At 31.1% G+C, this 15,679-nt stretch overlaps 2 protein-coding genes across 2 annotated transcripts; one reads left to right on the top strand and one right to left on the bottom strand.

Moving 5' to 3' along the window:
* Positions 1-4,372: 4,372 nt before the first annotated feature.
* LOC102596254 (uncharacterized) lies at positions 4,373-7,391 on the top strand. The gene is made up of 3 exons (XM_006355777.2): positions 4,373-4,598; positions 5,144-5,532; positions 5,757-7,391. The coding sequence occupies exons 1-3, from the start codon at positions 4,533-4,535 to the stop codon at positions 7,018-7,020; spliced, it is 1,719 nt and encodes a 572-aa protein (XP_006355839.1). The 5' UTR covers positions 4,373-4,532; the 3' UTR covers positions 7,021-7,391.
* Positions 7,392-7,764: 373 nt separating this feature from the next.
* On the bottom strand, positions 7,765-12,161 carry LOC102595918 (GTP-binding protein SAR1A-like). The gene is made up of 3 exons (XM_006355776.2): positions 11,853-12,161; positions 10,850-10,981; positions 7,765-8,334 (listed from the first exon to the last, which is right to left on the bottom strand). Exons 1-3 carry the CDS (start codon positions 11,979-11,981, stop codon positions 8,014-8,016), a joined length of 582 nt encoding a protein of 193 aa, XP_006355838.1. The 5' UTR covers positions 11,982-12,161; the 3' UTR covers positions 7,765-8,013.
* Between the last annotated feature and the right edge of the window lie 3,518 nt (positions 12,162-15,679).

Here is a 15,679-nt window from a genome sequence, read left to right as displayed (position 1 = left end):
TGTTTATTTTTAACTTTTTTATGGTTGGAATATTGTCACATTTTTTGTGTTTTAATGTGACAAAATAATTAGGTTAATATTTCTATTTAGATATTTATACTTTTATTTGAAAAAACCTTATAAATATTATAAAAATAATTTTATTTGTGGATTTGATCTGATTAACAAGTAGTAACATTAACACCATGTAATATTGTTTTTGTCGCTATTTATGATAATATTTTTAAATTATAATTTATAATTTATTTTTAATAATTCTAAAAAAAAAAAATATATTTTAAAAAAAGTGGGCTGGCCCGGCAAGCCTGTAGCCCACGTACTTGTGGGCTGGGCCGACCATTTTCTGGCCCCACACCAAAAATGGGGCTAGCCCGGCCTGACCCGTAAAATGTCAAAGCCTGTATGGGTTAGCCCGGATGGGGTGGGCTAGCCCATATTGACAACTCTATTCAAACTTAACTATTTTAATTAATTCAAATTCATGATGAACAAGTTGAATAAACAAATAAACAAGAAAATCTGTGATTCCAAACCCAAAAATGTCAATACCTTTTTAAATATATCATACATTCATATGACGATAAGATATTTAAAACTTATAATCTAATTACATATATTTATACTAAAATTTGCATTGTTATAAAAAAAATTTAATCAAGAAAAAAAGGAAAATTATCAATTAGGTGTATTTAAATAGTAGAAATTCATTAATTTTTTTTAAAAACGAATTTATAAGCTAAGAAAATAATGTTACATAAATTAAAAAGTCAGATATAATAATAGATAATAATAGACTTGCCTCATTAAACCAAACAACATCATGTGTCATTTTAATTCTATATAATTCAATGCAAGTCTTGGATTCCCTTGGCTTATTATTATTTTCTCTCTCTTTAGCAATGATACTGATTAAGAATTTAATACAACAAACTATATATTAAAAAGGATATATAATTGTTACAGCTGTCTGGATGAGTGCATATACAATAATTATAGCTTATATATATAAATGAATTATTTAAAATGTTTTATTTGTATTTTAGTTATTTTGACTTTTATGATAATTCAAAAATTTGAACTCAATTATAAGTGTAATAATCGAATATTGAGGTTGATATACTTTTCATGTTTGATAGGTCTATTTTGATATGTATAAATTATAATGCATCTTTATTTACCCAAAAGAGAGTCATTAAATTAAAAGGGAAATAAAGAAACTATTATTAATAAAAGAGGTAAACAACACCAATTAACATGGGATGTTTAATATCCTTTTTAACATTTAGTTCAATATATATACCTAATTTCACAATTGTTGTCATCAATCATTTATCAATACTCATCTTCCTAATTTCTGTTTGAATTGAAATGACTTTAGAGGTACGTACGTTATTGAGAATTGCGTTGAGATAAATAAGATATATTGATTTAAGTCAGCGGTACAAATATTTTAATTAGTAATGAATCAGATAGGATAGAATGTTATCACTTTTCTCAAATTGTATGACAAATTTTGAAATAACTAAAAATTTATAAAGTTCTATTCTGAATCCGCTTTTATCCTCCTCCAACACCTAGAGTAGAAACTTCAAGTTCGAGCGTTGTATAAAAAATAAGAAGTATTTCTCATACACAACATAAGCTATTATTAATCGGAATTTCAATACGTATAAGGATATATATTGGATGAAAACACATGATTTTGGACGGATCCTATAGTGTTGGGTTTAAAATACATTAGTAGCTTACTCCAAATTCTTCCTAATTTATGTTTGAATTGACATTACTTTGGATATCATTGAACATCATAATATTATGATGAGATGAATATGATATATCTCAAATCGTGCATTAAAAATTTACTAAATAAATAAAAAACATTAATTTTAGAATACAAACATTTGAAGCTACTATTCTACAATTCAGAAATCATAAATATCAAATCATAAATTTGTAATGACCCCCTTCTCTTTTCACCAAAAACTTCCAGTTCAAATTAAATACGACAAAAATAAAAAAATATTTATTTCTTTAACAAATCTTACGTAACATAAATTAGAATTAATCGAGATTTTTATGCGAATACAAACATTGGGTGAAAAAACATACACATGATTTTGGAAAAATCCATTAATGGTGATGTTGATGAGCATATGTATTACTAATAATTAATTAATTAATAATGGAACTAATCATATAGGGTAGGTCCAAATGACCCTAACAATTCTATTTATGATCCTATATCCTAACTGTTAGGCTGAGCTGGAGTTCCAGCACCTTAAAGTTAGACACATGGATGCAAGGTCACAATTATTTAGGTATGATGATGTGGTAATTGAGGCATTAAATATTTCCGATGAGATTTATGGAGCAATTTAACATCAAGAACACATTATTTGACCACTATAATCCTGTGTTTTAAATCAATTCGACTAAATTTGAATTCACACGGAAAAGTCTTATATTGAAAGTAAAACGCTCTCTAACAAAGGTGACCCAAATCCATACCTAAGAACTCAAATTTAAAATCTCTAATTAGGACTATTTAAGAGTGAGTAAGTACTCAGTATCACTCCATCACAATCCTTATAAAGTTTAGAGTTTGAATTCTCTACATCAATGATATAAAAATTATTTACATAATCAGATTACTTTTATATAAAAAGTAGAGTGATAAATATTATTTTGAAGAAACTTTAAGACAAACCAATATGGTTGTGGACTCAATATATCATGTGCATTCATTAAATTATTTCAAAAGCAAAAGAGGAAAAAAGCATGATTCTATTGCCTTACGCCATTGCACTTGTCACTTTCTCAGCACTAATTTTTGATTATATATTTTACTATAAGTTATCTTTTTTGTTTTTTAACATTTATTAATGGTGACCACCATCATCTTCCTTACAATATTCTTAAATGTATTTTTTTTTTAGATCTAGCCTACCTAGTATCTGTTTTTTCCTACTTTTCTTCATTGTTTGGTAGCAAAGAGGATGGAGTAGTAATTAAGTAGGATAGCCCTATAGTAGTTATTTTGATATTTTTCTTGTTTCAAATAATTTGTCGTGTTTCCTGTTACACGTTTATTAAAAAATATTACTTCAAGCAAATTTTGACTATTTTACTCAAATTTATGTCTCGAAATATAATCTATCTACATTAAATATTAATGACATATTATCAAAATAAATTGTAAGTTACGTCACACTAGCAACGAAATTCATAGCTGATTTATATGAGCAATTCATAAATAAATTACACTACCATAGAATTCAATATACGTATAATATTATCTTTCATTATAGTAAGAAATAATGTTTACGACTTCAATCCATGACCTTTTAATCACATAACGAGAAGTCAAAAATTATTATCCATTGAGATCTAAGGTGGGTGGGGGTGGGGGTGGGGGTGGAAATTAAACAAACAAAAGATAGGATAGATAAGTAAATTAATTATGTTGCAGCAGAAATAAATAAATTCACGCACAACATTAATTTTGTTTGGAGGCAACTTGTTGGAGTCTCATATATATATGTTTTTTTTTACAAGGACTCGTGATTTAGATAAGGGATATTGCTTTGGATCTTGTAGTTTAAATTGTGCTAATAAATGCAAAATTCAATATAGAAATAATTTATATAATTAAAAACAAGTTATACTTTCTCAACTTAATATTAGATTATAAAAAGAGCTTAAATTAATATATATTACCTCAATCTAACAATAGTTGTCCACTATTAACTTTGCACAATTTTTAAGAAACTATAAATAGAAGAGTAATTTTATTATATTACCCTTTGAATACAATAAATACAAATGTCTTAAAAAAATATAATAGAGAAATCACTATAATTGATGATAAGAGTAAATTATTAGTGTAAATTATTCATTGATTTCATAAAATGGACAAATATTATTGAATATCCCAAAATAGTATAATGAACAACTATTATTGGATGGAGGGAGGATATACGTATACGCTACATTCTTTTAAAATTGTGTTACTCTTTCAGTTTCAAATTTGTTTGTCTAACTCTTATAACTTTTCACATGACATGTTTAATACTACAAGATTGAAACACATTTCGTTATACATGGCATCAAAAATGATCTTTAGCTACAATTAATTAAACTTAATTACCGCTAAATATATATAATTTTAGCAACAATTAACACTATCTATAAATGTTTTAAAGTCTATAGCATCATCGAATCTAATGACAATTAATTGATTTAACACTAGAAAATTACTTAAATTTTGTATCAAGTCAAACTCGGATAAAACTAATTAATTAGATGTAGATGAGTCTATAATTGTAGAGTGTAGAGGGGGAGATAAGTCTTTACAGAGAGAGAGAGAGAGAGAGAGATTCTGGCGTGGTTTGCCAGCAATGAAACAGAAGGATCAAAAGCTCTCTGTCTCTCTCTCTCTAAAGCTGGCACTGTATATTCATGCATTTCCTCAATATTAATGTAAACAGAGATACCCAAATAAAAATCAAGAAATTTTGATTCTTGATCTATCAATGGCTGCATCTCCTCCATTTCTTGCCTGTGGAGAAAAAAAGCCCTGGTGGGTTAGCAACAAAAAGGTATGATAAAAATACAATCTTGATTTGACCCTTTTCACTTTCTTTGATGATTGCATTTGCATACATAGTTAGTTATGTAGGGAGGAGCTACTGCTTTATCTGCGAGTTCAATAGACTTTAGTTCAAACCTTTTGTATTTTGTGCTTGAAAAACACATTCTTGATTTTATCCATTTTGATGGATACATAGTTAGTTATGCAAAGGGTAGCTAGAGCTTTGCTTATGGATTCGGCAGAATTCAGTAGTTTTGACTCAAACCTTTGTATTTTGTGTTTGCTTGAGCTAGAGCTAGAGCTGTGCCCTTGGGTTCAGTTGAATTCAGTAACTTTAGCTCATATTTTGTGTTTGAAAAACACATTCTTGATTTTATCCATTTTCATGGATAATTGCATACATAGTAATGCAAGGCGGGGAGCTAGAGCTTCATCAATGGATTCAGCAGAATCCGGTAGCTAACTGTGTAGAGTATTTTTTAAGATGGAATTCGGAACTCATAAACTCAAAATCCTAAACTCGTACTTATGCTCTGTATTTGTTTTTGTCAGATTGTGGAAAGATATATCAGAGATGCCAAAATTCTCATTGCCACTCAAGAACCAAATGAGATTTCTTCAGCTCTTGCCCTTGTTGAAGCTGCACTTGCAATTTCTCCGCGTTTTGAATTAGCCCTAGAGTTAAAGGCTCGATCTTTGCTTTATTTAAGGTGTTTTAAGGATGTAGCTTATATGCTAAAAGATTATATTCCTAGTCTGAAAATGCCTAGTGATGACACATCATCTACCTCTTCTTCTGGTTCATTTGATAGCTCAAAGGAGCAAATCAGGCTTATTTCTTATGGTGATGAACCTAACTTCAAGTGCTTCTCTATATCTTATTTGAAGAAGAAGGTTATGGCTAGTCTTTACAAGAATTGCAATAAAGAAGGTCAATGGAGGTAAGCTGTTAGAGAAAGTGCACTTTGAGTTACTTGATTATATTAATGTTTTAACACGCCCTATCACATGCATGGGTCGAACACTTGAAAATATTTGTTGCTTTTTTTTGGGTGGTGATGAGTTTTATACCCATGAATTCTTGTTGTGTGATCGTCTCATTTGAAAGTTGAAGCTTTTGGAGGGAACATGTGTTTAATTTCTTAATTACATCATGTCTTAACAGGTACTTGGTCTTAGGACAAGCTTGTTGCCATTTGGGCCTAATGGAAGATGCAATGGTTCTGTTACAAACTGGCAAACGCCTTGCTACGGATGCATTTCGACGTGAGAGCATTTGTTGGTCTGAGGATAGCTTCTCGTTTGCCAAATTTCCAATCTCAAGCAAAAATCGTTGCACAGCTTTGCCAATAACCGAGTCAGAAACAATATCTCAACTTCTCAGTCATATCAAGCTGCTACTACGACGAAAAACTGCTGCACTTGCAGCTCTTGATGCTGGTCTTTACTCAGAAGCTATTAGGCATTTTTCAAAAATTGTGGATGGTCGTCGTGGTGCCCCTCAGGGGTTTATGGCTGAATGCTATATGCATCGAGCATCAGCGTATCATTCTTCTGGTCGAATTGCAGAGGCAATAGCTGATTGCAATCGAACGCTAGCATTGGACCCGTCTTGTATTGATGCTCTTAGAACTAGAGCCGCACTATTTGAAACCATAAGATGCTTGCCTGATAGTCTTCATGATTTGGAGCACTTAAAACTCTTGTACAATTCAATGCTACGGGATAGGAAACTACCAGGACCAATATGGAAGCGTCAAAATGTGGAATACAGGGAGATTCCAGGGAGACTTTGTTCCTTGGCTACAAATATTCAAGAATTGAAGAAGAGGGTTGCAAATGGCGAAACGGGGAATGTAGATTACTATGCATTGATTGGTTTAAACTGGGGTTGTTCAAGATCAGAACTGGAAAGAGCACATTTGTTGCTAACTTTAAGACACAAGCCTGACAAATTGACGAGTTTCATAGAAAGGTGTGAGTTTGCAGATGAACAAGATGTAGATTCTGTAAGGGATAGAGCAAAGATGTCAGCTTTACTGCTCTATAGACTGATACAGAGGGGCTACGCTAGTTTGATGGCGACAATCAAGGACGAAGAAGCAGCTGAGAAGAAGAGAAAGAAAGCTGCAGCTGCATTGCAACTGATGCAGCAACAAGTTCAGCTAAATCAAGAACAACAACAATCAAGGACTGAAACTTTTGGCACAGTTGTAATGCAGCAACAAGTTCAGAAAATTCAAGAACTTCAACGATCTGTACCTGAAACTCTTGATTCAGATGTGTGCAATACTGCATTATGTAGTAACACAAACGCGACAGTGTTCAAAGGGGCGTTCTGCAGAGAGATTGCGATAGTTGGGAATATGTTGTCTCAAGCTGGATTTAATCAACCAATTCCAGTGAAATATGAAGCATTGAGTTGTTGAATTTTAGGGGATTTGTAGCAAGAGTTCTATAAAGAAAAGAGAATAGTTTAAAATGTTATGCCACTGGCTCAGTAGAATCTGAATCTCCCCCTATACCGACAAAGATTGTGGTGGGATAACTAGAGTCTCGGGTTCAATCCTTGGTATGGAAAAAAAATCCTATTGGGAGCACTGCCTCCTTAAATGGGCCTTACGCAGCGCGAATTCAGATTAGCCCCAATGCAGGTACTGGACACTGGGTCGGATACCAAAAAAAGAAAAGAACTTGCTCCAATATGATTGTACACATGAGGAAGAAAAGTATTTACCTCTGATAGCTAGGAAAATTTTGTAGTTTTATCCATTTGTCATTTTATTCTCTCCTTGCACTACATGCACAGTATTAAATTCAGTATTTAGTTTATCTACTAGAAGTCTAGCACCTTTTGAGCCGAGGGTTTATCGAAAATAACCTCTACCTTCACATCCACCCCTCCCTGGACCCTAGTTGTTGAATTACACTAAGTCTAGCACCTTTTTTGATTCGGTTTAATTTAATGTAAAGACTTTTTTAAACCTTTGAAAGTATCAAACTTCAGTCTTTCTCACTTGGTAATTAATCAAGTGTTTCGATTGCCAGAAAAAAGAAAAATTGTGTCCCTCTTCTCAGCATTGTTTTCAAAATAACAAAGTATTGTATGATTGTTTCGCTTTTGTCATATTTTCATAGGAAATAAAATAGGACACACTTGAACAATATATGGAAAAAAGAATAATAGGTACGATTTTAAATCATGAATATGTAGATAGAAATTTCCAGCTACATGTAAATGTTACAGAAACAAAAGTATCTTCTCATCAAACTACAAAGATACCAAAGGATACAAAATAGTTATAGAGGACTGATCAATTCGAAAACAAATGAATAAATATCTGGTGAAACCAATCTTTTTCCAAAAATGCTGATCTACAGCATAACCAGGATGCCACCTCTTTCAACTTCTATGGCATAACCTACTTTATATATTGAGATACCCACTTAAATCCATCGCCATACCCCATTTTCCGTACAATACTGCACATAAATACCTCCAAAGGACGAACAGTAGAATCAGCAAGATTCACCTTACCTTTGCCAGTTGTGACACCGGTCAAGCCAAGGTGATAACGCAGTTCATCTTCTGAGGCTGCATATGGTATGTCTATCTTGTTTCCCAAAATGAGGAAGGGGACAGTAGCAAGGGCTTCATCAGAAAGAAGCGCATCAAGTTCCTTTTTTGACTCTGCAAAGCGCTCTTTGTCATATGCATCAACCAGGTACACAACGGCATCAACCTGTGGCACAGCAATTCAAGCTACTTGACACAAAACTACGGAAACTCATTGGCCAGATCAATAGTCAACGGAAAAGAAGGAAATAAGGAAAACAGAAGGCACAAAGTTTGCACTAATAAGAAATTATTTAGTACCTTACACTGCACAGCTTAAAAAAGAAAAGAAAAGATTGCAACGTTGTAACAAACTAGTGGGAGGAACTCTAGGGAAGGGGTGGAAAAAGAAACTTTGCTGGAGTAGGTAATGTTTCCATAAGACGAGCAATTTAGTCCCTGTACAGTAATTTGCGACTCTTTTAGTCCTAAGCTTCCATCTGGTCTTCAGCATATGCTCCTTACTTCCCCGGAATAAAAATTCTAACCATCAGAACAACCTATGTCCTACTGACACTTTAGGGGCACTTTTATCCACTACCATAAAATAAATGAATATAGAAAAAGATAATTTTCTAACTGTGAAGGCACTAAAACATTATAATTTATCAAAAGAGGGGAAAAAACATTATGCATGAGGAAATTTGTCCTTTCTATGTTTATTAAGGCAGATTTTTTGAAATAGAGTAATGAGTAAATTTGGTGTTTCGTGAGATTAAGGACAACTTGTCTAAGAATATTCACGATCTGCTGTGCTATCTAATCACCCAAGTCCCAAGAGAAAAAGGACGAAAAAAGTGTTAGCGCAGTTAGGCGGACAGTATAATATAAAGCAATCAAGACCAAAATCAAAGATGGAAGAATGTCGTGAAGCCGAACTTGTAACCTTGAGGGAAAAGGGATAACAAAGACCTTAAATCAGGGAATAACAATTTCAACCTTGGGGAAACCAACTAATCATTGCTCTCATGCTATGATTTTCCTTTTAAAAATTGGCAAGTGTACAAAGCAATTTATGAAGAAAAACTGGAGTCTTTTATGGTGAAAATAAATTTAGGTCAAACTAAAATGAATTACTTTTTAACTTATCATTTCCTTCCCATATCATCTACTCCCTCCATATCACTTTATGTGATGGAGTTTAACTGGATACGAAATTTTAAAATTAAAGATGACTTTTAACATGTAAGTCAAATATATGCAAAGTACCGAATTTTTCCTTTTAATTGAGCGGTGGTGAGGGTTCCATATGTATTTTGTTTACATGAGTGGTGGTAGTGTCCCAACAAATCCTTGGAGACTAAAATGAGGATACTAAAATTAAATAGTTTCCAAAAAGAGAAAGGTGTCATGCTTTGCACGACAAACTAAAAAGGAAGAGTCACAAAAGATGGGACAAATGAAGTAATAGGTGAGAATATCCCTAGTATGTTAGAGTCCTTAATGAGTTCATAGGAAAACAGCAACACTTTTGTATTTCTGATTGTAAGTATTACTGGAATACGTCCTGAGTATTCCTGTGTTTATAATACAAGTTACCTTTTCAAAAAAGAAAGAAAGAAAGAAGTAATAGGTATAAAAACATGCACCCAAATGTGTGGCCTAGTGATCAATGACTCAATGAAGAGGGTGAAAACCTTGGAGACCAGGGTGCAAATCTCCATACAGACAGAAAACCGCTAAGTGATTCTTCCCATCTGCCTAACTCTTGGTGGGCAGAGTTACCCGGTACCCGTGTAGGTGATAGGTAACAAGGTACTCGTTGAAATAATTAAGGTGCACCACCATTATACCAAAAACAGAAGTGTATAAATATTTCAAGGATCTCTAACTTGCATTGACTTTTAAAAAGTCAATTTGAGTATAAATTTGAATGTGAAATCAACAATACTTACCATTACAAAAAAAATCTGAATCCTTTTCCTTAAAAAAATGCTGCATTCAAACATACGACTTCAACAAATTTGACGAAGGAATAGCCCACTACACCTTCAGTAAATTTAATTCTCCATACAAATACTTTCTAAGCACATATCTCACAGAGATAAGTGCCACCAATGAAGCACATTAATGTTTTCATGTTGCTGCAAGGGCCAGCCAATCTAGAGGCTGTACTAAGCCATTATGGTCATCGAAGAGGAAGACAAGTCATATAAACGAAGGAAAAAGATAAGGAAGTGTCTTGGAATCTAGCCCAGTAGGGCAGAGCAATAGCAAAAGTATTACGGAAAAGGGTCACATTTACCCCTCTATTTTCAAAATATTGTTCATATATACCCTTCGTTATACTATTCGACTATAGAACACATGGATCTGATGCAACTACATGGCAACTGACTTAAACATCCAGTACATTTGATATTAAAGGCAATTTTGAGTTTTCTTTACTTTTGAATTAGAAAAGAAAATGATTATTTCTTTTGATTAAAGCATAAAAGATGATCAAGTTACGAAATTGAGGTATTGATATATATCTAATCTGACAGAAAGATTCAACACAATCCCCGAAACTTTTCAGTGACCAAGACAAGACAATGCGGAGAATACAGTGATGCAACAAAATGAGCAAGACAAGTTCTACCTGTGTGCAGAACTAAAATTACAGAACAAATGGTTATCAACATTTAATACACAAAGCATACCTTGGCATAGTAGTCTTTCCAGACCCGACGAGCAATCTGATGACCTCCCAAGTCAAAAGCTTTGAACTTTATCTTCCCAATACTCAACTCTTCAGATGTAGGATACTGTGTTGGCTGATGCTGAACTAGCCTCTGTAAATAACGAAAAGCAATCAAAGAAAAATCAAATCAAAGACGATGGTTTTATGATAAATCAATTCAGTTAGACACCAACCAACCAATCAAGCAAGCAAGTAACTACACACAATATGAATCCTAATCATCCATTTGCTCATTTCCACTCGATTCATGTTTTCTCAACAATTCATTATAATTACTCAATCCATCTCAAATTTCTTTTTCAGTCCGTCCCCCAAAAAAATGCTACCTTTCTACATTTAAAAACAACTTAGGCATTGATAAGATGATTCACATGTTTCAAAAGTTTTTTCTTAAACTCCATGCACATCAAGCAACATAACATAATTCCTCCGTCTCTCTCAAATTGATGTGATGCACTTTCTTTTTAAGTTAATCGGGAGAAAATAAATTGCTAACTTTCTACATTTAGAAATAATTCAACCCACCATGCTTTACATATTTCAAAAGTACATTTTTTCTTTCTTAAACTCTGTGTCCAGTCAAACAACATAACATAATTCCTCCGTCCCTCTCAAATTGATGTGATGCACTACTTTCTCTTTTAGTCTGTCAAAATAAATTGCTAACTTTCTATACTTAGAAACAATTTAACCCATGATTTACCGTTTTTCTTAAACTTCGTGCCCGATCAAAATACATAACATAATTCTTACATCCCTCTTAAATTGATGTGATGCACTTCCTATTTTAGTCTGTCCCTAAAACAAATTGGTACCTTTCTGCATTTAGAAACAATTTAAACCATATAACAACAACAACACACCCAATATAATCCCAAACAATTTAACCTACATATTTCAAAATTACATCTTTTTCTTTCTTAAACTCCGTGTCAAATCGAATAAAAGGGGATTAATAGTACCTCATCTTTGAGCATATGAAGAAGAGTGGTTTTGCCAGCATTGTCAAGACCTAAGAATAAGATCTTAGCTTCCTTTTGCCACAAACCCAGAGATGACAAAACTCCATAAAACCAATCCCACAAAAACATTTTTTTTTTCAAATTCAAGAAAGATCTGGAATTTAATGTACTCTTTTTCAAAAAAAATAAAATCAGATCTTGGGGGTTGTTTATAGGGGTAATTAATTGTTAAACTTAGAAATCAAAGATGATTAAAGAATTGATTAGGGTTTAGGTGAAGCAAAATGGGAAAATGAAATTGAAACTAATTTTTTTTATGAAAAAAAAACAAATATATATGGATGGATCTGAACTGGCATTAATTGCTGTCTTTTTATTTTCTTCCTTTTTTTTAATGGTGGTAAAAACTCGACAGGTAATTGAAAATAAAATATTTATTTTAATATATTACATCTCCAAATCTAATCAATTTTATTTTTTGATTTTCCAACTATAACAAGAATTAAGAAAAAAAAGAGAGAGTATAAAACAAATTAAAGGATCATATATTTAGTTATTTACACGTTAATTTTATATATATTATAAAATAAAACCACATTCAACAATTTTTAAATTTTTTTCTTATAATAATTTTGAGAAAGTGCGAAATGTTTTAACGTTTGTGATTTATTTATTTATTTTATATATTTGTTTTTGCTAATGTATCCATTATAGAATCATCTAATATTATTTTCTTTCTTAAACTTAAACAATTGAAAAAGCTCAAATATATCCTTAAACTATTAAGAAGATCTAATTTTTCCTAAATAAATGTAGTACATAATAATATAGCATATTTCTTTATATTAAGTCACAAAATAATTTAGCAACAAAATATATTCCGTACAACAATAATTTATTGTTAAAATTAGTTTAATTTAGTTTCCTAATCTGAGTTGGTCAAAGACTAATGTTTAGTGTCCTAATTTGAGTTGGTCTATGATTACTTTTTATTGTCCTAATTTGAGTTGGCTTAGGATTAATTTGCTTCTCAACTAGTATATATATATATATATATAAATATAAATATTTAAATCTTTTAATATTATATTGACATATTATGGCTGTTAATTTCGAATACCACCATTCTTCATTAGATGCATCCCTCACAATTAGACACATAATATTACCACGTGATATCAATAATACTAATTATATTGCTTTTCCTTTAGTCATTCAATTTCGTGTTCAAACTATTGTCGGTCTAGAGACTCTAGACCACACCATGAGGAAATTCATACTAAATCGCTATGTCTCAATCTTCACCCTTCTATTTACCTGACGACACCTTTTATAAAGTCGTGCGAGAACGTCTTGTGAATTTTGATAAAGAATTTGATCAGAATAATCGTCACGTTATTATTCGTGATATGATAAATAGGATATGTGAAATTATCGACGTCACTCATGATTTTTAGAATTTGAAGGTATTTATTAGTGTGACTTTAATTGTTGACTTGATGATAGAGAGGATGAATCATTTATATTGCAATAGATAAATAGAATGGAAGTTGATGAAGATATTGTGAAGGATGATTGTGTGATTTGTTTAAAGGAACTAGGAATGAAAAGGGAGTTTTTATTCACATATTTTTCATGGAGATTGCATCACAACATGGTTAGAAACTGGTCATTCTTGCCCTATTTGCCGTCATGATCTCCTAGCAAGCTAACAAAATCCATAGCGATGGATTATCAATAATTATGTTAGCTATGAATATTTAGTGATAGATTAGCTATTTATTTTTGTAGTTAATTCCATTTATTATTATTTTGTTGTGAAAAGAAGAAATAAACATTTTCTTGATTGATTTTTTTTTCAACTTCCGAATGATCATTTAGATTTTAATGCACACTTTTTCCAGAAATCAAATCTTGGAATGGTTTATATTAGGGTAATTAATGGGAGGATTCCATTGTTAAACATAGAAATTAAATATGATTAAAGAATTGATTAGAGTTTAGGTGAAACTAAATGGAAAACAAAATATAAACATTTTTTTTATTAGGATGGTAAAGACTCGACAAGTAAATGAAATTAAAATATTTACTTTTAACATTAAATCTCTAATCTAATATATATATATTTCTTTATGAATTATAACAAAGTTAAAAAAACAACAACAAAACAAGTTTAAATATTATTGTAGACATCGAACATTTGTAGACATCAAAATTTTATGAGACTCTACGGGACGTGTTTAATTCGAGTTGAGATTCTAAAAGGTGTGTTTAATTCCAATTAGGAATATCCCATAAACTCTTGGTATTTATAAAGATTAAGATCTCGAATATCCCATAAATTGATATTTATAAAGAGTCTTCTTGATAATCAAATACTTGAGAAGATCCACAAATCTTTTCATGAAGACGAAGTCCAAATCATCATAGTTCGAGAAATACGCCACTAACGGCCCTTGAATTATGGAGATCAAGTCTAAATTATCCTAGTTCGAAAAATATGCCACTAAATCATCCTTGTTTGAAAATTACGCCACTACGGCCCTCGAATAATGAAGGAATAACGAAGAAATCTTAACAGAGAAGAATCAAGGGAATAAATAGATGCATACTCATATTGTTTCATTAATAAAATATTCTTATTTCTTTATATTTTATTTATGATTAATTTATTTTTCATATATTTAAAATTTGTTGTAAGCAATTATATTCAACTTTTTTTAATAAAGAATATATCTTATAATAATTTTGAGAAAGTGTGAACCAAAAAGGGCAAAATATGTTAGTTTGTTAATCTATCCGCTTATATAACCTTTAATATTATTTACTATTTCAAAGTATACTTAAATAAAAGATTAAAAATACTCAAATATGCACTTCACACTGTCTGTGTATATTTGGATCTTTTTAATCATTTAGAGGAATATTTAGACCTTTTTAATTGCACACTGACATTCTTCAAACCATACATATTTAGTAGCAAGTGCAACAATTAATTTGAAGCATATCCTTAAAAAAGTCTAAATATATCTTTAAACTATTAAAACAATAAAAAAATTCCTAAATAAGTACCACTAAAAACTCAACAATAATACTATAGGATATTTATTTGTATTAGTCACATGGTAATTTAGCAACAAAATATATTCCATACGATATAATAATTGTAATTGTTAAAATTAGTTTAATTTAGTTTCCTAAGTTGTGTTGGTCTAGGATTAATTTAGTTTCCTAATCTGAATTGTAGGACTAGTTTTTATTGTCCTAATTTGTGTTGGTTTAGGGTTAATTTATTTTCCTAATTTGAAATGTAGGACTATTTTTTAATGTACTAAGTTGATTTGGTCTAGGATTAATATGCTTCTTAACTAGTATAAATATAAGATTGGTTTGACATTACTTTACTTAATTCCTATATTTGAATCTTTTAACATTAACATATTATGGCTGCTAATTTCCAATAGGGGTGTACAAAACCGAATTGAAAATCGAACCAAACCACAAACCGAGTCAACCCGAAAAAAAAACCCGACTAGTGGTTTGGTTTTGAAAAAAAAAAACCGACTATATTTGGGTTGGTTTGGTTTTAACTAAAAAAAACCAACCCGAGACCAAACCAATCCGACATTATATATATAATTTTAAAATTTTATTTTATACATAAAAATATTTACTTTGATATAATTTTTAAATATTTCTTATACTTTTTCATAGTTTTTATCTTTTAATATATTATTTCAAGTTTGAAACTTAGAATTATGAATGGGCCAATAAAGATTATAGTTCACATATGTTGGTAATTATAATAAAGTTTAAATCAAAATCAA

The sequence above is a fragment of the Solanum tuberosum genome, unplaced genomic scaffold, assembly GCF_000226075.1.
Source record: "Solanum tuberosum cultivar DM 1-3 516 R44 unplaced genomic scaffold, SolTub_3.0 scf00208, whole genome shotgun sequence".
Lineage (NCBI taxonomy): Eukaryota > Viridiplantae > Streptophyta > Magnoliopsida > Solanales > Solanaceae > Solanum > Solanum tuberosum.
This window is presented reverse-complemented; position numbering and strand designations above follow the sequence as displayed.